At 42.2% G+C, this 24,231-nt stretch overlaps 1 protein-coding gene and 1 non-coding gene across 3 annotated transcripts; both read left to right on the top strand.

Moving 5' to 3' along the window:
• The first annotated feature begins 18,166 nt into the window (after window positions 1-18,166).
• RBMX (RNA binding motif protein X-linked) lies at window positions 18,167-23,164 on the top strand. Of its 2 annotated transcripts, none has more exons than XM_068961885.1 (9): window positions 18,167-18,296; window positions 19,593-19,721; window positions 19,922-20,028; window positions 20,459-20,630; window positions 21,142-21,294; window positions 21,574-21,688; window positions 21,782-21,907; window positions 22,009-22,091; window positions 22,721-23,164. In XM_068961885.1, exons 2-9 carry the CDS (start codon window positions 19,613-19,615, stop codon window positions 23,029-23,031), a joined length of 1,176 nt encoding a protein of 391 aa, XP_068817986.1. In that variant the 5' UTR covers window positions 18,167-18,296; window positions 19,593-19,612; the 3' UTR covers window positions 23,032-23,164. The 2 variants fall into 2 exon arrangements, with proteins under 2 accessions (XP_068817986.1, XP_068817987.1); XM_068961886.1 differs by having other exon boundaries at window positions 18,186-18,300.
• LOC138072077 (small nucleolar RNA SNORD61) lies at window positions 19,770-19,841 on the top strand. The gene has a single exon (XR_011144228.1). It is a non-coding gene; the product is annotated as a small nucleolar RNA SNORD61 (small nucleolar RNA).
• Window positions 23,165-24,231: the final 1,067 nt, after the last annotated feature.

Here is a 24,231-nt window from a genome sequence, read left to right as displayed (position 1 = left end):
TTCCTTGGGCTTCCCACCTTGGCTCACTTTTTCCTTCCCCATTGCCCACGATCTAAATATGTTTCTCTCAGAACTGATAGTGCCAATGTGATCATGTCACACTCCTCTTTAAAATCATTTATTTGCTGGGGCTTCCCTGGTGGCTCAGTGGTAAACTGCCCGCCAGTGCAGGAGACACAGGTTCAATCCTGGATCCGGGAAGATCCCACATACCACGGAGCAACTAAGCCCATGCACCACAACTATGGGGGAGTCTGTGCACTAGAGGGAACCACAGCAACTCAGCCTACGTGCCACAGCTACTGAAGCCTGTGTGCCCTAGAGGCCGTACTCTGAACTAGAGAAGCCACCGCGATGAGAAGCCCGCACACCACAGCTATAGAGTAGCCCCCACTCGCTGCAACTAGAGAAAAGCCCGCACAGCAACAAAGACCCAGCACAGCAAAGACCCAGCAGAGTCAAAAAATAAATAAATAGAATTAGAATCCTTTACTGAGCAAATTAATGCAATATGGGGCCCCAGATTGGATCCTGCTGCACACACACACACAGAGAGAGAGAGAGAGAGAGAAGGACATTAGTGGGAAAACTGGTGAAATCCAAATAGTCTGTAGTGTAGTTAATATTAATAGTATTGTACCAATCTTGATTTCTTAGTTTGATCATTCTACCGTGGTTATGTAAGAGGTTCATGTTAAAGGAAGCTCAGTGAATAGGTATATGACACCTTTTTGTACTATTTTTGCAACACTTTAGTAAATCTAAAATTACCTCAGAATAAAAAGTGGAAAAAAATCTTCTCCTAGCTCTTCATTACCCTAAGGATTAAGTACAAATTCTTTGCCTTTGTTCAGGAAGACTTGCACGACCTAACCCTTCACCCCAACATGAGTACATACTCTAGCATCAAAATTTAGTGCAGGGAAGGAGGGAGCAGGGCGGGGGGTGGGGGAAAGAATGAGAATTTCACTCCCACAGTCAGGCCACTCTCTGATTCTGCTCCAAAAAACTACTTTCAGTTACATGAAAAGGCCATTCTCTCTAGCCTCTGAACAAATAGATCCTTGCTGTTTCTTCATCTAGTAGGCTCTGCTGATCCTGCCACCCCCTCTTCCACCTTTTGCTTGGCTGAAATCTTACTTGTACGTTTCTTGGAAAGTTACCTTTCCTAGCAAATCTTCCCTGACAACCCGCCCCCCTACTCCACATATATACCACTCCCTCCCCACGGATACACCACAGAGTTGGATTCGTTCAGTTCAGTTCAGTCGCTCAGTCGTGTCCGACTCTTTGCGACCCAATGAATCACAGCACTCCAGGACTCCCTGTCCATCACCAACTCCCGGAGTTCACTCAAACTCATGTCCATCGAGTCGGTGATGCCATCCAGCCATCTCATCCTCTGTCGTCCCCTTCTCCTCCTGCCCCCAATCCCTCCCAGAATCAGAGTCTTTTCCAATGAGTCAGCTCTTCGCATGAGGTGGCCAAAGTACTGGAGTTTCAGCTTCAGCATCATTCCTTCCAAAGAACACCCAGGGCTCATCTCCTTCAGAGTGGACTGGCTGGATCTCCTTGCATGTGCTCCCACTACACCCTATGCGTTTTTGTGCTTTGTCACTTTCACAGTATTATAGTTCTGTCTCCCCCATTAGTCAGTTGTTGACTCTGGGTCTTCTCATTCTAGATACACCTACGACTTTCATACAGCAAGGCAGACATTAAAATAGCTTGATTTCACAGGTTTAAAACTTTGAGGATTGAGTTTTCCATTCAAGTAATTATTCGTATAGTTTATATATTCTATGATATGGTGAGAATGGAGAGTTTTCATTTTTTTTTCTTGATACTGTTGAGTTTCTAGGAGTCATATTTCTGCACCAATATTAACTTATTATCCAAAGGGTACACTATATCCCTTTATTAAGGGGATCATTGAGAAATGATCAGCACAGTAAGTCTAATTTAGCTTCTATCACTATACATACTTCATCTTTGTGATGAAACTTTTAGGATTTACTCTCTTAGCAAGTTTCAATTATGCAATACAGTGTTATTAACTATAGTCACTGTGTTATAAACACTACACCCCATGGGACTTATTTAGCTGGAAGTTTGTACCTTTTTGCTCCCTTCACCTATTTTACCCACCCCCAGTCCTCCACCTCTGGCATCCATCAATCTCTTCTCTATACCCATGAGCTCAGTTTTTGTTCTTTTGTTTTGTTTAGATTCCACATATAGATGACAGCATATGGTATTTATGTTTCTTTGTCTGACTCACCTCACTTAGGATATTGCCCTCAGGTCTATCCATATTGTCACAAATGGCAAGATTTCCTTCTTTTTGTGGCTGAATAATATTCCATTTGTGTGTTGCATACATGACTGTGTATCTATCTGTCTATCACATTTTCTTTATCCATTCATCCATCCATGATGGACATTTAAGTTGCTTTCTTGTATCTTGGCCATTGTAAATAATGTTGCAAAGGATGTGGGGGAAGGGACAATGTATCTTTTCCAGTTACTGTTTTCATTTTCTTTAGATAAATACCTAGAAGTACAATGACTGAATCATATGGTAGTTCTCTTTTTAATTTTTTGAGGACCCTCCATGTTGTTTTACATAGTTGTTGTTGTAGTTGTTCTTTAGTTGTTCAGTCATGTCTGACTGTTTGCAACCCTGTGGACTGTAGCCTGCCAGGCTCCTCTGTCCATGGGGATTCTCCAGGCAAGAATACTGGAGTGGGTAGCCATTTCCTTCTCCAGGAGATCTTCCTGACCCAGGAATCGAACCTGCATCTCCTGCATTGCAGGTGGATTCTTTACTGCTGAGCCACCTGCAAAGCCTGTTTTCCATACTGGCTGTACCAATTTCTTTCCTTCCCTGATAGCTGAGTTGGTAAAGCATCCACTTGCAATGCAGGAGACCCTGGTTCAATTCCTGAGTCAGGAATATCTGCTGGAGAAGGGATAGGTTACCCACTCCAGCATTCTTGTGCTTCCCTGGTGGCTCAGCTGGTAAAGAATCTGCAATCAATGTGGATGACCTGGGTTTGATCCCTAGGTTGGGAAGATCCACTGGAGATGGGAAAGGATACCTACTCCAGTACTCTTGCCTGGAATATCCCATGGATGGAGGAGCCTGTAGTCTACAGTCCATGGGGTTGCAAAGAGTCAGACACGACTGAGTGACTTGTTTCCTTTTCCTTTGTACCAATTTAAATTCCCACCAACACTGCATGCTTTTTTCTACATCCTTGCTATCATTTGTTATTTCTGTTCTTTTTGATAATAACCATTGCAACGGTGTGAGATGATATCTGTTTGTGGTTTATTTACTTCTTTATTTTTGACTGCACTGGGTCTTCATTGCTGCAGGCAGGCTTTCTCCAGTTGTGGCAAGAGGGGGCTACTCTCTACGGTGCATGGGCTTCTCACTGTGTTGGGTTCTCTTGTTGTGGAGCACAGACACACATTTGGGAGAGTACTGAATGAGAAAAGAAGATGATCTAGGGCAAGTCTTTAAAATAATTCAACAAATTTGTGGTCTAGTAGAGAAGGATAAGGTGCAGGGCTGTTAGAAAAAGAGCAGGCAGAGAGGTAGGTAGAAAACCAGAACGTTAAATATAAAAAAGCTTAGAAGTCAAAGGAAGAGAGTGCTTCAAGGAGAAAGTGGCCAAGAAGAAAAAAAAGGCCAAGTAAAAGAGCAGAAAACATCTTTATCTTTTTGATGTGGTGACACAGATGTCATTGGCAACATGAAAGAGAGCTATTTCAGGGAAATGATCTGGATAAAAGTCAGATTGTAGTGGGTTGAGAATCGAGTGAGAGGTGATAAAATGGAGTAGTTGGTATAGATAACTCTTTTTTGACAACTCTTTCTTTTACTTGATTTTTAATTAAATAAATAATATATAAACATATTTTCCTTAAAAAAATTAAACATTACAAACAAGACTAAAATCCTCTTTGATCACTGCCACCAATCCTGGTTTTCTTCTCCATCTTTCAGAGGTAACCATAGTTATTTGCTTGATATGTCCTTCCTGGCTTTTTTCTATATATTAATATATTACTGTTATAGGTAACAGCATAATTTAACACAGTTGTTGTTCAGTTGCCAAGTTGTGTCTGACTTTTTGTGACCCCATGGACTGCAGCACACCAGGCCTCCCTGTCCCTCACCATCTCTCAGTTTGCCTAAGTTCATGTCTCTTGAATTGGTGATGCCATCCAACCGTCTCATTCTCTGTCGCCCTCTTTTCCTTCTGCCTTCAATCTTTCCCAGCATCAGGTCTTTTCCAATGAGTCAACTGTTCGCATCCCCCTTCATGGATCACTGCCTTGTTGTGGGGAAGGGGCCTGTGTAATTCAGCGAAGCTATGAGCCACTGAAGATGGACTGGTCATAGTGAAGAGGTCTGACAAAACACGGCCCACTGGAGGAGGGAATGGAAAACCACGCCAATATTCTTGTTGTGAGAACCCTATGAACTGTATAAGAAGGCAAAATAATAACAATGATAATAACGTATATATACATATGCATATGCTTTACATGTATCAATGTTCAATTGCTCAGTCATGTCTAAGTCCTTGTGACCCTATGGACTGTAGCCTGCCAGGCTCCTCTGTCCATGGGATGTCCCAGGCAAGAATACTGGAAGGGGTTGCCATTTCCCCCTCCAGGGAATCTTCCTGACCCAGGGATCGAACTTGCATCTTCTGCATTGGCAAGTGGATTCTTTACCACTGAGACACCTGGGAAGCCCATTTATATCAATACATATATTATATGGTATAATATGATATATGGAATGAACTACTTCATTTTTTAAATGAATGCACCACAGATATCACATACTATATTATAATTTGACCTTCTTCTACTGATAGTCTTTTAAGTGCTTTTATTTTTCCCCCCAAGTCACTCACAATTCTGCAAAACACTGCCTTATATACACTGACTTTGTCAACGAAGGCAAAAGGAAGAGTATGCTCATTTAAATTTCAATAGACACAATTTCAATACCAAACTGCCCTCCCAAATGACTGCACCGATTTTCCCTCCCATCAGCAGTGGGAGTCTCGTAAGACTACTGACTACCCCTTATCCCACACCTGCAGCAACTCTTTCAAGATATTTGGCTGGGGAAGGAAAAAACTATCCCCTGGTAGCTAGAAGGGGGTGAAAGATTGAAAGAGAGAGTTTTGTATATGAGAAAGGCAAGAGTATGTTTTTTGGTTTTTTGTTTGTTTTGTTTTAAATTCATTTTTATTGGAGTATCATTGATTTACAGTGTTGTGTTAGAGGATTTTGTGGGGCCCTGCCGTGAGGCATGTGGGATCTTAATTCCCCTACCAGGGATCAAACCCCTGCCCCCTGCAGGGGAACCACTGATTCCTAACCGCTGGACTGCCAGGGACGTCCCAGAGCATGCGTTCATGTGCATGAGAAAGTTCCAGTTGAGAAGGGGAGGTTGCATATACATGATGAAAAAGAGACAATTATTGACATAAAATTCCCAGGAGAGCAGAGGAGGACATTATCCCAAGAAGAAATAGAAGGAATGGCCTTACGTAAGAAGAGGCATCATTCTTCTATTGCATTGGTTCTCTAACTGGATTGTGCATCAGAATTCCCTGGCGACAACAAGAGCAAAAGAGAAACAAAACAAAGGTAAATAAATAAAACAGAATTCCCTGGAGAGCTTCTTAAAACTGATCACTGCCCCCTTCTCCACCAGAGTTTGTGATTCTGTAGGTTTGGAGGTGGGATCTGCAAATCCACATTTCTAACAAGTTCCCAGGCAGTGTTGATTCTGTTGCTCTGTTCTGGGGGATTAACTACACTTTGGGAACCACTATCCTATGTAGCAAGAGGCAAGGAAGACAGGGTGGGTGAGAAGATGGGTAGATATGTATATTTGGTCAGCAGAAGATGAGGGAGTTCCTATCTAATGGCTTCTATTTTCTCCGTGAAATGAGAGTTGTGGTCAAGTACTGAATGTATGAGGGCAAGTAGGAGGTGGTGCTGGGGTAGGAGATTAAAGAAGAGTTGGGAGGGTTGTAAAAAATGGTTGCAGAAGGCAGGTGAGTGGATTGACCAAAAATATGTAATAAAATTACTAGGCAATACTGAAGTCTTACTTGGGGTCTGTGATCATGAACTTTACAATAGGCCCAACTTGCCCAATTATGTGACTTTTTCCAGTAGCCATGGAGAACGTAAATTATCAGTTTTACTCAAGACCAAGGTTTTGCCACTCTAATGACTCAAGGAGACAAACAGTAGCTCAGGCTAGAAACCTGACACCACCATTGATTTCTCCCTCAGTCACAGTGCGTCATCAAAATTAATAGTTAACACACAATATCAATTGTGCTTACTGTACTCTAGAAAATGTGGTAAACATGCTGTGTATATTAACTCATTTCATCCTGACACTTCCTATAAGTACCATTATTATCATCATTTTGTAGACACACACACTGAGTGAGGTGCAGAAAAATTACGGATTTGCCTGTATCCATCCTGCATGTTCGATCCCTGGGTTGGGAAGATCCTCTGGAGAAAGCAATGGCAACCCACTGCAGTATTCTTGCCTGGAAAATTCCATGGACAGAAGCCTGGTGGGCCAAAGTCCATAGGATCACAAAGAGTCTGACACAACTGAAATGACTTAGCGTGCACACATGCAACTAAAAAGTGGGAGAGCCAGGCTTCCAACCAGGCATTCTAGCACCAGGGGTTAGTTCTTAGGTAGACTATTCTGCACTGTTTCAACTTCCCAACTATCATATATATATACATATACATATATATGTATGTATGTATATATATATCGGAGAAGGTGATGGCATCCCACTCCAGTACTCTTGCCTGGAAAATCCCATGGATGGAAAAGCCTGGTAGGCTACAGTCCATGGGGTCGCAAAGAGTCGGACACAACTGAGCGACCTCACTTTCACTTTTCATTTTCATGCATTGGAGAAGGAAATGGCAACCCACTTCAGTGTTCTTGCCTGGAGAATCCCAGGGATGGCAGATCCTGGTGGGCTGTCGTCTATGGGGTCGCACAGAGTCAGACACGACTGAGGCGACTTAGCAGCAGCAGCAGCAGCATGTATATATATATGTATAGGCCACATCACAGGGCATGGGGGAATCTTAATTCTCTGACCAGGGAAGCATTAAGCACTGGACAACCAGCAAATTGCTCCAACTATCTTTCTGATCGCTCCACTTTTCATCCTGTCCACAACCCCTAGTCCATGCCACATCAGAGCTCATGCAGCCTTAAACTCCTTTTCCAGCTTCTATGCTTGCCACTGAAGCTCATTCTCCATGGAGCTGCCAGAGTTATCTTTCAAACTAGCAATCAGCTCCAGTGCTTCTCCCAGACTGAAGCTCTCCGGTGGCTCCCATCATCCTTAGCATACACTCCACAAATACTCACTATGACTTACAGGATCCTGGGTGATCTGATGCTGTCCTAACCTTCCAACTGGATTAACTGTCATTGTTTGTCCTAAATCACCATAGTGACTTCTTTTAAGTGCTTCCTATACATCTCATGCTTTTCCTCAGCAGGGCCTTTGCACATCCTGCTACAACAATCTAGAATGTTCTTCCCATGGATAGTTGCTTCTCATCCTTAAACTCACAGCCTACATGACACTACCCCCAGAGAGATCTCCTCTGGCCATTGCAAGTCTCCTCCCATGGCACACACATTAAAAAAAAGAAAAAAAAAAGATCTCTATTGCTGCAGCTTACTTTATTCTCAGAGGTTTTCACTACTTATTGTTTGTTTTCTTGTTTTTCTCACAACCTCCTCCCCAACTAGAATGTAATAGAATGTAAACTTCATGAGGGTGGGGACCAAGCACATTTTAGTCACCATTGTGTACCAGTTTCCTACCATAGTGATCAACAGAGAGTATGTACCCCATGAATATTTGGCAAGAGAATGAGTTAATTAATTGGAGGTATCTGAGTAGTAATGTCACTCAGGAAGCTGAACATTCAGGTTGAGGAGGCAAACAGAGATTTGCCACAGAAATATAAATGCTGAGGCAGAGAATTCCTTGGTGACTCTGCACTCCACTGCCAGGGACACAGGTTGGATCCTTGATCAGGGAACTAAGATTCCTGAAAGCCTCCTGGTGCCCCCTAAAAAGCAAGCAAACAAACAAACAAAAAACCCTTGAGACCACAGAGATAGTACTGTAGTGGGCTTCCTGGGAATGGATGAGATTACTTAAGGGGTGAGGAGAAAATGAAAAAACAAGAGCATCTATCAATGAGACTGAAGAAACTGTAATATTTAAAGATGGACTGGAAAATTCTGGAAGAAAATATTTTTCAAAATGAAAATTTTTGTTATAATTAGTTAGTTAGTTAAGTCGCTCAGTCGTGTCCGACTCTTTGCAAACCCAGGGACTGTAGCCCACCAGGCTCCTCTGTCCATGGGATTCTCCAGGCAAGAATACTGGGGTGGGTTGCCATTTCCTTCTCCAGGGGATCTTCCCGACCCAGGGATCGAACCCAGGTCTCCCATATTAAAGGCAGACGCTTTAACCTTATGTTACATGTAATTTCTAATTTGTTGTTACTTAGTTGCTAAGTTGTTTCTGACTTTTTGGTGACCCCATGGACTGTAGGCTGCCAGGCTCCTCTGTCCGTGGCATTTCCTAGGCAAGAATACTAGAGTGGGTTGCCATTCCCTCTTCCAGGGGATCTTCCTGACCCAGGGATCGAACCCATGTCTCCTGCATCTCCTGCACTGGCACGTGGATTCTTGACTACTGAGCCACCAGGGATGCCCAATTTCTAATTTATAATATATAATTACAAATATTGATTTACTGCAGCTAATAAAGCTGACAGAGTTCCTTATTCTCTGTTATTTTTTCATGTATACATTTAGTTTTTGTTTTTTTAAACCACTTGGCTAGTGAGATCTCAGTTCTCCTGACCAGGGATTTAACTTATGCCCCCTAAAGTGGAAGCCCAGAGTCTTAACCACTGGACCACCAGGGAACTCCTTTAGCTTTTTAAATTTTAATAAAGTTATGAAAATATCAAAGGCTTTTGAGAACCATGGTTGAACAAAGTTAGTTTTCAGTTTAAAAAAAAAGAATGAGTGAACCATCCAAGCAATTTGAGAATGAACAAATGCTCTTATAGTTAAGTGAATCCGTGTTTTCATTCGTGCCTCTGGGTTTCATGTCAGGAAATCCCTTTTGGTCGACCTTCAAAATATATCCAGAATCAGACAACTTCTCACTACCACCACCAGCAGCTGTCCCCAGCACCCAAGGCCTTATTACAGTAGCTTTCACTAGGTCTCCCTGCTCTCAGCCTTGCCCCCATGAAAGAAAAATATTGCCTGCCTTGTTATCAAACAAAAGATGCTGTGATCATTAAGGTGTCAGCCACTGCCACCGTGCAAGGGTGAGACTGGAGGGAGCCCCCAAATGTGCACCCTGGGGGACTCAGGATGGGAAAGAATGGGGTACCAGCCCTGGATAGTTAAGGTGCATAGTAAAAGAATGATTTCAATGAGTCCAGACTCTTGTATCTTCCCATACAAAGAAAAAGCACTAGATTCATTAACTTAAGATGTCTGGTTTTCTTTTAACTAACAGTAATCTTGTGATTACTGAAACTGAAGCTCCAATACTTGGGCCACTTGATACAAAGAGCCGACTCATTTGAAAAAAGACTCTGAGGTTGGGAAAGATTGAGGGCAAGAGGAGAAGGGGGTGACAGAAGATGGGATGGTTGGATGGCATCACCAACTCAATGGGCATGAGTTTGAGCAAGTTCCAGGAGATAGTGAAGGACAGGAAAGCCTGGTGTGCTGCAGTCCATGGGGTTGCAAAGTCGGAGGGACATGACTTAGGGACTGAACAACAACAACAAATCTTGTGATGTTCCAACTACCTGGGTTTTTGTTGCAAAAACTATGTATCCTGGCTCCTCCCTTACTTCTTTGGAGCAGTTCCTCAGAGCGATGTGAGAGGCTTAAGTCCTCAAAAATTCCACCAAATAAACAAAATTCTCAACTTTTAGGTTGTTCATTTTTTTCAGTTGACACTCCCTACACTGTCTGCTGCATACAGCAGCAATGTAATCCTGTTCTGGGGTAAGACAAATGTGTCCTTTCTCTGGTCAAAGCCCTCCAGTGGCTTTTGATTTTAATCCCTGGTGGCTCAGTTGTAAAACTTTCGCCTGCTATTGCAGGAGACGCAGGAGACTTGGGTTCAATCCCTGGTTCAGGAAGATCCCTGGAGAAGAAAATGGCAACCCACTCCAGTATTCTTGTCTGGAGAATCCCATGGACAGAGGAGCTTGGCGGATTACAGTTCATGGGGTCGCAAGAGTCAGGCATGACTGACCGACTAAACAAAAAGGTGAAGGGGAGCAGAAATGGGCACATCCAAGTCAAAATATGCCTCTTTGCCATGAGGAATATTTTGAGATGATTACCAAGAAACAGCAGGGGGCTTCCCAAGTGGCTCAGTGGTAATGAATCCGCCTGCCAATGCAGGAGACATGGGTTCAATCCCTAGGCTGGAAAGATCCTACTTGCCTAGGAGCAGCTGAGCTCCCGTGCCACAACTATTGAGACTGTGTTCGAGAGCCCAGGAGCTGAAACTACTGAGCCCATGTGTCGCAACTACTGAAGCCTGAGAGCCTTAAAGCCTATGCTCCCCAACGAGGGAAGCAGTGAGAAGTCTGCACACTGCAACTAGAGAGTAGCCCCTGCTCCCACAACTAAAGACTAAGCCCAAGCAGCAAAGACCCAGCACAGCCAAAAACTAAAATAAATAAATTTGAAGAAACAGCAGACACAGGAAAAGTTTTGAAAATCATGGAGAAGTTACCCTTTTGTAAGAGACATTTACATTTACAAGGAAAATCTCCATTTGTAAATGTCTTTCTCCCTATACAGAAGAAACAGAAGGATAATCTTATCTTTAGAAACTCTTATCAATGGGGAGTGGAATACTTGCGATTTGCATCACAATCATATTCTTGTTTACTGTACTTGGCTTGATAGTCATCTGTTTTAGCTGATGAGGTATTTAAAATGGTGGCTTGAGTGGAAGGGGGAGGGCCAAGATTGGGGTAGAGGATAAAAGGGACAAACCACTGGGTTAGCCAAAAAGTTACTTTAAAAACCCAAACAAACCCATTTTTCAGTTTAAAAACTCCAACGAACATTGGGGCCAACCCAATATTGTGCACAAAATAAGCTACACACAACATTGTAAAGCACCTATACAAATTACTGTTGGGGCCAGTGTGAGGAAAGCAGGAGAGACTCCATCTTGAAGCTTGTCATCAATCTTAAAGACAGGATGTAAACGGGGCCTGAACCCGCCCAAGAGTGAGGAAACCATTGCTAATGAAAACCAGGTCTCCTGGCATCCCTCCCTACAGATGGCAGTTGAGGTCAGGCTGCCCCTGTTAGATTAACCATGGAGACATCTCCTCTTAATGTATAATCATTGTTGTACATGATTGAGTTTTACAACAAAGAAGTTGCTAACATGTAACGAGTCACATAGAGGGGTGTGGGGGCAGGGGTTATAAAACTGGGCCTCTCAGAAACATCAGGGTCCTTGTTGGGAACTGATTCCCCTTGGACCAGCTGGCGTAATAAACTATACTCCACTGTCTTGAGTGTCCTCCGAGGTGTGTTTTGCGACTCCAGATTCCACAATACTACAAGAATATACTGTGCAACACAAAAAATATAGCCAATATTTTATAATAACTATAAATGGAGTATAACCTTTCAAACTTGTGAATCACTATATTGTACATCTGTAACATATAATATTGTACATCAACTATACTCAATTAAAAAATGATATAAAATGATGGCTTGAGTCATTTCCTGAATTACTCAGTTTTCCTGGTTATCACCCATGTATATGGGAGGTATGCATGTTATTAAACTTCTGTTTCTTTTTCTTCTATTAATGTCTTTTTATTACAGCGGGAGGCGGGGACATCTCAGCCAAGAACCTTGAAGAGTAGAGGGAAAATTATTTCTCCTCCCCAGCAAAGGCAAATTCTCTACCAATGGCCTACAAAACCCTCCACGATCTGGCCTTTGGCTTGTGCTCTGCTATTTTTGTGTTCATTCACTCAGTTTCATCCATCCTGGTCCCTTTGCTCTTCTTAGAAGGGGGCAGGTATGCTTCAGTCTTTCTGGCACAGTCTTCCCCCAGATGGCTTATTCCCTCCTTTATCTTTACTTCAATGGCACATTCTTGGTTGAAGCCAACTCAGATCCACCCTTTTAATTTTGTACCCTTTCATTCCTGTACTCCTTGACACCCTTCCCCTGCTTACTCTGTTCTATTTCTTTAGAAGAGGTGGCAAGAATACACAGAACTATACACAAAATATCTTAACGACCTGAATAACCACAATGAACTAGATCCCACACGCTGCAACTAAAGATCCTGTGTGCTGCAACTAAGGCCCAGTGAAGCCAAATAAGCAAATAAAAATAAAGACAAAAAGAATATATGGGTGTTCCCAGTACCATTTGTGAAAAGACTATCTTTTCCCTGTATAAATTGCCTTTGCACCTTCATTGAAAATCAACTATATATATATAACATATATGTAATATTTATTATATTTTTATAGTCTCTCTATTCAAGAACATTTCATGCAAAGATGGGCAAAATAAAGGACAAAAATGGTATGGACCTAACAGAAGCAGAAGACATTAAGAAGAGGTGGCAAGAATACACAGAAGAACTGTACAAAAAAGATCTTAATGACCCAGATAGCCACGATGGTGTGATAACTCACCTAGAGCCAGACATCCTGGAGTGCTAAGTCAAGTGGGCCTTAGGAAGCATCACTACAAACAAAGCTAGTGGAGGTGATGGGATTCTAGCAGAGCTATTTCAAATTCTAAAAGATGATGCTGTGAAAGTGCTGCAGTCAATATGCCAACAAATTTGGAAAACTCAGCAGTGGCCACAGGACTGGAAAAGGTCAGTTTTCATTCAAATCCCAAAGAATTTGTTTCATAGCATCTTTCATTTTCAAACACACATTATGTATTTGATTTATTGTTTATTGTCTAGCCCTCCTCACTAAAATATTAGCTTTAGGTGGTCAGGGACTATTGTCTTTTTGTTCACTGATGAATTCTCAACACTCAAAGCAGGCTGACACACAGTAAGCACTGAATAAATATTTGCTAAATGAATGAGCAGATGGATGTTCCTCATGACAAGATTATAAAAGTATCTACCCATTTTTCTTCTAGTACTTCAGTGGTTCTACATTTTACATTTAAACCTTGGAGCTGGAATTTATTTTGGAGTAAAAAATGTGGTCTTCCCTGGTGGCTCAGACGGTAAGGAATCCACCTGCAATGCAGGAGACTCAGGTTCAATCTCTGGGTTGGGAGGATCCCCTGGAGAAGGGAATGACAACTCACTCCAGTATTCTTGCTTGGAGAAATCCATGGACAGAGGAGCCTGGCAGGCTACAGTCCATGGGCTTGCAAAAGAGTTGGACGTGACTGACTAACACTTTCTTTCAAAAAGTGTGGCATGAATCTATTGCAGGAAGGGGGACCACTTACTTCAAGGGCCCAAGTGGGGTCTCTTGTTTATCACTCAGGAATTGTCTGAGGAGACACAGATGCTGACAAAACAAGAAATTTTCTTGGGAAGGGGTGCCTGGGAGGAGAGCAGGAGGGTAAGGGAGCCCAGGAGAACTTCTCTGTCACATGGCTTGCAGTCTTGGGTTTTATGGTGATGGGATTAGTTTCTGGGTTGTCTCTGGCCAATCATTCTGACACAGGTCCTTCCTGGTGGTGAATGCATCCCTTAACCAGATGAATTTCAGCAAGAAGGATCCTGGAAGGTTGGTAGGACTTACAGACTGGCGTCTCCTTTTGACCTTTCCTGAATTCTTGTGGTTGCTGGTGGCTTGTCAGTTCTATGTTCCCTACCAGGACCTCCTGTAGTAAAACAGCTCATACAAATGGTTACTGTGGTGTCTGGCCAGGGTGGGGGATTTAGGTCAGTGGTTCTCCTAACAAATCCAGATTTCTTTCTCCCTTCCAAAGGCTCTCTAATTGCCTTGACACAAGTTACTGAAAATGCAATCATCTTTCCAGCCCCCACCATTTTGAGATATTTCCTATGGTTTGCTTCAGTTCCTTTTTAAGGGGGTATGAAATGTGAAAGCATTAGTTGCTCAGTTGTGTCCAACTCTTGGCAGTAGCCCACCAGGCTCCTCTGACCATGGAGTTTTCTAGGCAAGAATACTGGAGTGGGTTGCCTTTTCTTTCTCCAGGGGATCTTCCCGACCCAGGGATCAAACCAGGGTCTTTTGTATTGCAGGCAGATTCTTTACTGTTTGAGCCACCAGGGAAGCTCAAATATGAAGCCTGGTTAAAAGTCATCATCTCCTCCACTGTAGAGAAAGATACAGTAGAATTGTATCTTCACTCATCCTTCCAGTTACTATGTATCAGAGCTGTACACTGGTTACAAAGTTTTTTTCCTTGCTTGTTGTAGCAAAGTAGGCTATCTTCTGGAAAGTGTCTTGGAAAGCCTCCCAATCTTTAATCACATACAATTCTTCCCTCCCTTCCTCCTTGTTTCATGCCAGATAACAGACATTTTTAGAACAAGTGGCAAGATATCTTTCTGTAATTTGGAAAACAGGCATAACTGGCTGCAGAGTGACCTCACATTTGCCCTTTCTGTAAAAATGCAAGGCTGACAGGAGAGCTTTCCTTTAACTAACTCATCACAAAGTGACCCTTAGCTTGATGACTGAAGGTTATTTCTTAACCATTTAATGGTTTTAAGTTTTTAAAACTATGGAGTGTTTTTGTTTTATTGTTGTTTGTTCAGTGAAAAAAAAAAGTGAGCCCTTTTCAGGTGAATTGGGATTTGAGACAAGGCCATCAGTATTCATTAAATACTTTATTATACACCCATCTTATACTAAGTACCATGGAGGATAAAAAAAAGCTTGTAGTTCATTCATGTGTGTGTGCTAAGTCGCTTCAGTACGACTTTTTGCGACCCTATGGACTGTAGCCTGCCAGGCTCCTCTGTCCATGAGATTCTCCGGGCAAGAATACTGGAATGGGTTGCCATGCCCTCCTCCAGAGGATCTTCCCTACCCAGGGATCAAACCCATGTCTTTTACATCTTCTGCATTGGCAGGTGGGTTCTTTATCACTAGTACCACCTGGGAAGCCCTGTAATTCATTCAGTCAATATTTATTTAGCACTGATTATATTCCAGGGATACATAGGGGCAAATTTAATATCACTTGACTCAGACCATCAATCATTGAGATGACATCTGGAGAGAAACAAATGGGGCAAAGGAAAAACCAGAGTTAAGAAAACTGTAACTACGTTTAATAATAATCCAAAGGAGTAAACAGGAAGAAAGAAGTAAAGAGAAAAATCTAGAAGATCCAGGAGAGGGAAGGATGGGATTCAGAGATTCATTTGGGGCAGCGTGAGACTTGCTTACTGGACTGTCTGTGGACCAGAGTTGCTAACTCTCAGCCTGCCCACATCCCTTCTCTCTTGGGACTACATCAGCAACACCCTGCTTCCTGCCCCTCCCTTCCCCAGCACAGCCATGGTGATCTCTTTAGATGAAATCTGATTACCTCCACTTCTGATCAAATCAGTACACCCTCTGCCTCCCTCTCCACCTACTTGCTTTGTCCTCTCTGTCTCACCTCTAGATTCTAAGCTACAGCCATAATGATCCTCTCTTACAGATTCTTCAGCTAAACATCCCCCACCACACCTTCCTCTCTCTTGCGGTCCTTTGAAGTGCTGTCTACCCTAGTCTAGAGCGCTCCACTCCCCACCCCCCATCCCCATATGCCTGAGCACCAACCACAAAACCTGCGTGATCTGTTCCCATCTTGAGACCCAAGGGGACAAAGCCATCTATGGTAGAGTCAGCCCTGTTTTGCCCTAGACTGGAAGAGGCCCTGTCATCCTCTGTCTGGATCTGAGACAGAGAATGAGTGCCTGCTGGCCTCAGGGGGAGGGATTTCTCCTAATTCTCCCTGGAGGTGCAGACTCTGCTTCCTGAGCCATACATTTAAGTGGTTCATGCCAACCTGGCCAGTTCCCAACTATTGGCAGAGACAATAGTATATATAACTTATTCTGAACACAAGTAGACGTGACTTTTGCTTTACTTATCATTTGGCTGAGAAAAGAAAAAAATAAGAACAAATATTCTTATGCTACTGAGCACTATTCCCTCCATTAATGTTAATAACTCAGAGCTGGTTCCAAAGTTCCCTGGGGGTTTTTACCTATGACCTGAGTTGAGCATCATTTACTACCACCTCCCCGGCATAAATCATAATTCACCATGGCAGACAGACCAACTGTAACTGTGTAGAAGAAAAGTAACAACTGTTCACAAATTCTATCCCTCCCACAAAATAAACTGGTAACATTTTAGCCTATTTCCTTCCAGTGTCTTTCTCTCCACGTGTATTTTTTAATACTTAATACTGTGCGATTGGGGGACTTCTCTTTTCCCCATTATAGTCTCTTCTTTGGTGGTCTCATTCATTCTGATGAGTTTTATTACTATTTCTAAAGCAACAAACTTAGCCCTGATCTTTACTCTGAGCATCAGATTTCTCCATCCCCACCCACATCCCCAAACTTGCTCCCTTGCAGCTGTTTTAGTAAATGGCCACCCCTTACTAATACCAGATACTTACTCATCCATCATGACTTATCCTGTTTTTCAAATTATACCTCAATGCTTTTCCATCTGATTCATGAGCAAATCCTGTCCATGCTGCTTGCCATATACACCTGCCACAACCCTAATTCAAGGCACTGTCTTCTCTTTGCTGGTCTATTTGCACAGCCCCATTGTTGTCCCTGCTTCCACACCTACCCCCTGCAATCTTGTAGTGGGTTTGAATGTTCTGCCTGCCTTGGCTCCCTCATATAATGCCCCTTAAATTCTGGTCACCCTGGGTCCCTTTTTGTCCCTTGAAACATGCAAGGTCTTTCACTCCACTTTATGCTTCTTTTTCTGAAAAGCTTCTGATCCTCCCCTGCCCTCCAGCTTACCCATGGAGGGTTTCGTTTCTTCTTCAGATCTGACCTCCAAAGTCACTTCTTCAGGTAGACCTTCCCTGAGGGTTAGATCGAATTTGGTCTCTCAAATATTGTCCATCAAAGCACCTAATCACAGCATGCAATTGTTTGTTAATTGTATTTAAATTTCTTCTTCAGTTTTTAAAGAAATTAGCAAATCAGAAATGTTTGTGATCCCCTCCACGAGTAGGATTGACAGGTAAAAATGAAATCTCCAGTTAAATTTGCATTTCAGATAAATGGCTAATAAGTACATCATATTGAGAGCTATTATACTGAAAAAAGTATCTGGCATCCGAAATTCAAACCTGACGGGGTTTTCTGTATTTTCACCTGCTAAATCTGGCAGCATTACCAATGAAGCGCGTTGACCTCCTCTTGCTTATTCTGGGTTGTACCCTCACGGCCAAGCCCAGAGCCTGCCTGCAATTAAGTAGGTGCTCAGTAATTGTTCTATAAAACGGGTTATCTCCCCGCTGTTTAATACAGGTTTTTTCCCCCACTTGACATTTATCAGAATTTTCCCCATTCACCAAAAATTCTTGTTAAAGGCATTTTGGGGAAATATATTTTATTATCTAAACTTCTTTGTTTTTCCTTTCTGCAAAACTGGCATAGTTCTACCCTCATCATGTTGTTTCGAGAATTAAATGAGTTAATGGTTGTAAAGTTTAGCACCTTGCCAGGACCACTAGAACACGCAAAAAATTTGAATTCTTTATTATATGCAGTCTGTGAACCATTTTAGCAGAAAGCAAAAACGCGGGTTTGTGGAGCACCGGTGGGGGCTGGGAAAACGGTTAGAAACTGGGGCCGGCCGAAGAGACAAGGCCCGGGGGAGGAGCGAAGAGTGATTAACAGCGGAAACAGCCAGTGAGGATACTGGGAACCTCTCCCCCTCCCTACACGTTTCAAATTCTAAGCCCCGCCTCCATCCGGGTCCTTGAGCCTCGTTCCCGGGCCGTATAAAGTTTGCTGTCTCCTTTGTTCGCCCTCGTTGCGCAGTAGTGCGAGCGCCTCACAGCTTCCGTTCTCAGGGTCGGCTGCCCTCCCGCGTGCCGAGCTGCTAGGAAGCCGCTGTTGGCGAGCTCGTAGGAGCTTGAGACTGTCGTCACCTCTCCAGTACGTGAGTCCTTTTCGTTACTTTGTATCTTGCGTCCATTCTTGCCACGTTACAATTTGGGATTATCTCCCTGGAGGTGAAGGTGGCGGACGCCATTTTAAGAACCCGGAGGTGCCGACCTATTTAGGCAAAGCTGGGAGTGTCGACGGGAAACCGACGGCGGCGGGGGGCGCTTCGTAGTGTGCCTCCCCGGAAAGTTTGGCTGTTTCTCCTGCAGGGGTGGGGGTGGCGGAGGTTACACTGGAGCGGGACGAAGAGGGACCGCGCCTCCTCCGCCGATATCTGCGTGGGGATGGCCCTGGCCTCGGGCGGGCACGTGCACTTTTGCGCGGGGTCCTTGTTCATTGGCGGGCCTTGGAGAGGAAGCCCTTTGAATTTTCTGAAGCGCGGCTGGTGGCAAAAGTTACTCCCTGACCCGGGGAGGTTGTTCTGGGCGCAATCCAAGTGTCGCCATTTTGTATTTTCCACGCGGTTTTTAATGACGGGTTTTAATTGGGTTCCACTGCAGCCTTTGAGTGCTGGGTTACAGAGCGCGCTTCCACATTCCGTTATTTCGTATGAGATAATATTAATGCTTTTTAAAAGTCGGTAATGTGAGCGGGGCAGGGGCTGCTGACGGAGAGTCATAACTTGGTTAAAACTTTAAATTGCTGCTTAGATTTACTAGGAAATCGTAATGAAAGGAGCTAGACTTATTGGATTGGTCAGAGGGACCTGCGTTTGGTCTGTGACCTTGACTGAGTAGGTTTTTTAAAATCACTAGGATAATTGGGATGGGATAATTGAATTTTTTAAGGCTTCCCTGGTGGCTCAGCGGTGAAGAATCTGCCTGCAACCCGGGGTTTGATCCCTGGGTTGGGAAGATCCCCTGGAGAAGGGAATGGCTACCCACTCCAGTATACTTGCCTGGAAAATCCCATGGACAGAGAAGCCGGGCGGGATACAGTCTATGGGGTTGTGAGAGTCGGACACGACTTAACAACTAAACAACAACAATTTAATTTTTAAAATGCAGTAAATCTAGTGTTTAAAGTAAAATGCGCTTTTTGAAGTGTTGTAGTTACTTAAGACTGCCAAAGTGGATTAAAGATACAGGAATTACAAGTTGGCTTTATAAACCAGTTTATTAAACTGCTGTCACTAAACTAATTACACAGGTTTTCTGGTGAGGCTTAAGAATTGCTTTCCGTGTATTATGTTAATGATTTTAGTAAACAAAAAATAAGCCCTGATACATAACATTGGGTAAACTTGAACTTTTTTTTAGGGAGGGTAACTCTTTTTTTTCCCAACAGATTTTAACCAGGGGGGAAAAATGGTTGAGGCAGATCGCCCAGGAAAGCTCTTTATCGGTGGCCTCAATACAGAAACCAATGAGAAAGCCCTTGAAGCAGTATTTGGCAAATATGGACGAATAGTGGAAGGTGAGTTATCTGAAAATGTATGCAGGGTTATTATAATTAAAAAGGTGAGCTGTGATGACTTCGATTGCATTGATCACATGAAATGATAATGTGCTTTGTCCTCTAAGAAGTTCTGAGCTTGCTTTCTTTTTTACAGATTAATTTTTGTTTTTCGTTTTCAAGTAGAGTAACACTTTTTCCTCCTGAAAACTACTTTTTAGTTCTCTTGATGAAAGATCGTGAAACCAACAAATCTAGAGGATTTGCTTTTGTCACCTTTGAAAGCCCAGCAGATGCTAAGGATGCAGCCAGAGACATGAATGGAAAGGTAAAAGTATCTGCAGTATACAATGTTTCCTAGTATGTAAAATAGCACATTGTTACCCAAGTCCAGTGTAGGGCTGCTCTTGAATTTGAGTATAAACCTTTCCAGGACCCTGCTACAGTGTGTTGTAATTTCAGAAGGACCTTTTGTACTCAGTGTATTCTTAACCAAAAAATCATTCAATTTTAAATGTTACGTATGATACTTTGTATTATACTTCAGCTTTTCTTTTTGGTTATTTGTCTTAATAAGTTGGTAATTGTTTCGCCTTGTTAAATTTTACCAACTTAACGTTTTAGTTCAAATAATACCTTAAAAATTTCAATGTTAAACAGAAAGGTAAAAACATTTTGAAGGACATACTAGTGTCAGTGCATAGTGGATCGGCAAGTTCTCTTTTAAATATTTCTAATTAACCATTGGTATTATTTAGTCCTTAGATGGAAAAGCCATCAAGGTAGAACAAGCCACTAAACCGTCATTTGAAAGTGGTAGACGTGGACCACCTCCGCCTCCAAGAAGCAGAGGCCCTCCCAGAGGCCTTCGAGGAGGAAGAGGAGGAAGTGGAGGAACCAGGGGACCTCCATCCCATGGAGGGCACATGGGTAATGACTTAAGTTTAATTTAGGCTTGGTATATAAATTAAGAACTGTAACACATCAGTGTGTACTTTGGTTAATAAATCTTTATTTTAAAGGCCTTGGCTTTTGAAATTGAAAACATTTTATTCATCTACCAAAGTGATTTCCTTAAGGGAAACATAGAAGGCGTACTCAGTTAAATTAACAATGCCTTGACATAATTAACAATAAGCTATTCTTCATCCAGATGAACTCATATTCTATAGGGAAAAATACTTATAGAAAAATCTTGATAGGTATTGTTGGTATTTGGGGATTTTTTGAAGTAACTTGAACCCTCAGTAGAACCTTTCAGTTCTACTTTTCTGATCTATACTAACTCATGTCTCTATGTAGACTAACATGTCTCACAGTCTCTATGTAGACTAACAACTAAAGATTTCCCCAGCTAAACAGAAATGGTCTTGTTCTTGATCAAGCAAAACTTTTGTAGCTTTTTCATGTATTAACATGATTTTTTTTTGTTCTAATGTAGATGATGGTGGCTATTCCATGAATTTTAACATGAGTTCTTCCAGGGGACCACTTCCGGTAAAAAGAGGACCACCACCACGAAGTGGGGGTCCTCCTCCTAAAAGATCTGCCCCTTCAGGACCAGTTCGAAGCAGCAGTGGAATGGGAGGAAGAGGTAAATGTTCTGTATATGACAGTCTATCCTACCATCATAACACAAGGATTGAGGTGAATCCTAAAAGTGATATTTAAATTGTACCTAGATCACTTGGAGTCATGAAGTTAAATGCAGAGCATTGAAGATAATTTTGGTGTAATTAAGAAATTTTAGAGGATTTCCTCATATACATCCATATTGTCATATTTGTTTGAATCACTGCTTTTCATTGCTTCAATGCAAATATACATTTTTATTTTGCTCAGAGTGTATTTTTAAAATTGATTTTTCCTTAAGCTCCTGTATCACGTGGAAGAGATAGTTACGGAGGTCCACCTCGAAGGGAACCCTTGCCCTCTCGTAGAGATGTTTATTTGTCCCCAAGAGATGATGGATATTCTACTAAAGACAGGTAACAGAAAAGTATGGTAGCTTTTGTCTCTTAATACTTCAGGTTGAGGAGAGCTCATCAAAAGTATGAACCAAGTTACTTTTGTTTCTTTAGCTATTCAAGCAGAGATTACCCAAGTTCTCGTGATACAAGAGATTATGCACCACCACCAAGAGATTACACTTACCGTGATTATGGTCATTCCAGTTCACGTGATGACTATCCATCAAGAGGCTATAGGTATGTGACTTTGCTCTTGCTGCCATGGCTTGATGTAAAAAAATTTTTTTAGCTGTAAAAACTAATGTTTTGGGGCTTACACATATTTCTCTTTAATATAGTGATAGAGATGGCTATGGTCGTGATCGTGACTATTCAGATCATCCAAGTGGAGGTTCCTACAGAGATTCATATGAGAGTTATGGTAAGATTTTGGTTGAGGGTCTCCGACTATCACCAGCTTGAGTTTTTAGGTTCATGAGCCAGTTTATTAGGCTGTTGTGGTGCTTGCTTTTAAAGGGATGTTTGCTTGCTTTTAAGGGGGTAATTTATTCAGCTGGGCTTTTCCTAGTCTTGTGAGGGGCTTTTGTTTTTTCTAAGTTTTTTTTGAGGCTGTTGGCTTGCTTTGGAGGGGATTTTGCTTGCTTAAATTGGCAGCCTTATGTGTTTTCCCCCAACAGTGAAAATACAATTTAAAAACTTTATTAACAAGATCAAATGTTTACCATTGCAATATGAAGGAAAGTCTACAGTTCAAAATTGCAACTTATCACTGGAAAGTTGGCTGAGTGTCTACTATAAAATAACAAGCTGTCTGGAATATCCTCTTGAAATACACACCGTCTTCAGTCTTTTCAAACAAACATTAAAACCCACCCATTTCCGTGTCTCAGCAGATGAGCAAATCCCTGTTAATGGCCAGCAATGGCAGAGTTTAAAATCTCCCAGTTAAGACAGTAAACGTTTAATACAAGAATTCTGTAAATTCAGATTTAAATGTTGTATATATACAATTTATAGTGTTGCCATATTACCTGACCGTTGACCCTGCAGGTAACTCACGTAGTGCTCCACCTACACGAGGGCCCCCGCCATCTTATGGTGGAAGCAGTCGCTATGATGATTACAGCAGCTCACGTGACGGATATGGTGGAAGTCGAGACAGTTACTCAAGCAGCCGAAGTGATCTCTACTCAAGTGGTCGTGATCGGGTTGGCAGACAAGAAAGAGGGCTTCCCCCTTCTATGGAAAGGGGGTACCCTCCTCCACGAGATTCCTACAGCAGTTCAAGCCGCGGAGCACCAAGAGGTGGTGGCCGTGGAGGAAGCCGATCTGATAGAGGGGGAGGCAGAAGCAGATATTAAAAACAAACAACTTTGGACCAAAATCCCTGTTCAAAGAAACAAACAAAAGTGGAACCTGTTCTATCATAACTACCCAAGGACTACTAAAAGGAAAGATTGTGTTGCTTTTTTTAAATTTCCTGTTAAGTTCCCCTTCCATAATTTTTATGTTCTTGTGAGGAAAGAAAGTAAAACATGTTTAATCTTTGATTTTATGACATTGCTTTCAACAAGCAAATGGAATGTTAAGTGTGTTTAAGACTTGACATGTGTACTAGTGGTGTAATCTTCCAAGTAAAAGTGTCCCTAAAGGCCACTTCCTATAGGATTTTCCCCAGTAAATGATGAGGCAAGCAGTTTATCTTACACAAAATATCTAGTCATCTAAAATGGAGAGATGAATCCTCCTGCCTATATAAACAAGCTAGCTATTAGAGGGTGGTCGGGGTATGCTACTCTTAGGATTTCAGAGTGTCTTCAAGCTGAAATCTCAAATGTTCTCAGTATGAAAAACCTGAGATCAGATGCATATATGTAAAAAAGTGCTATTCGCCCAGTAAACCCAGAAAAAAGCAAATGGATAATGCTGGCCATATTTTGCCTTTCTGACATTTCCTTGGGAATCTACAAGAACCTCCCCTTTCCCCCTCCCCAATAAGACCATTTAAGTGTGTGTTAAGCAACTACAGAATACTAAATAAAAAGTTTGGCCAAAACCAACCATGAAGCTGCAAACGATGCTTGCTCTTACTGTTTCAAATTTTTGCAACTCTGTAGTGTCTCACTTTTAAGGAACAGCTTGATTGCAAAGGAGAAAATAGATAAGCAATGAAGTTATCTCCAACTTCTCAAAGGCTTATGACTTCTAAAAAGTGAATCTATCAGCATTCCACATCAGATTTAAAGCATCAAATGCCTGTGAAACAGCAAAGATGGTAAGCAAAGCAAACTAGTTTTTCCGTCTAAGTCGAAATTGAACACTTACCTTCCTCATAGTACAGTGAAACATACTGTACCTCATGGCAATGGAAATGCTTTCTAGATTAAAAAAAAAACTTTTGGAAAACAAAGTGTTCGATAGCATATTAGAAGTCCTCCAAATTCAACACTTGGATTTCTTTTTTTAAAGCATGTGTGACACTTAAAGGCCTTAATACAGCTGTTTACCAGTAGCGATCTGGGGCTTGGGAGGGGGTATTTTTTAAATCTTATTTTTGATGA

Source organism: Capricornis sumatraensis, chromosome X (assembly GCF_032405125.1).
Source record: "Capricornis sumatraensis isolate serow.1 chromosome X, serow.2, whole genome shotgun sequence".
Classification (NCBI taxonomy): domain Eukaryota; kingdom Metazoa; phylum Chordata; class Mammalia; order Artiodactyla; family Bovidae; genus Capricornis; species Capricornis sumatraensis.
Note: the sequence above shows the minus strand (reverse complement) of the source record. Positions and strands in the feature narration are given on the sequence as shown.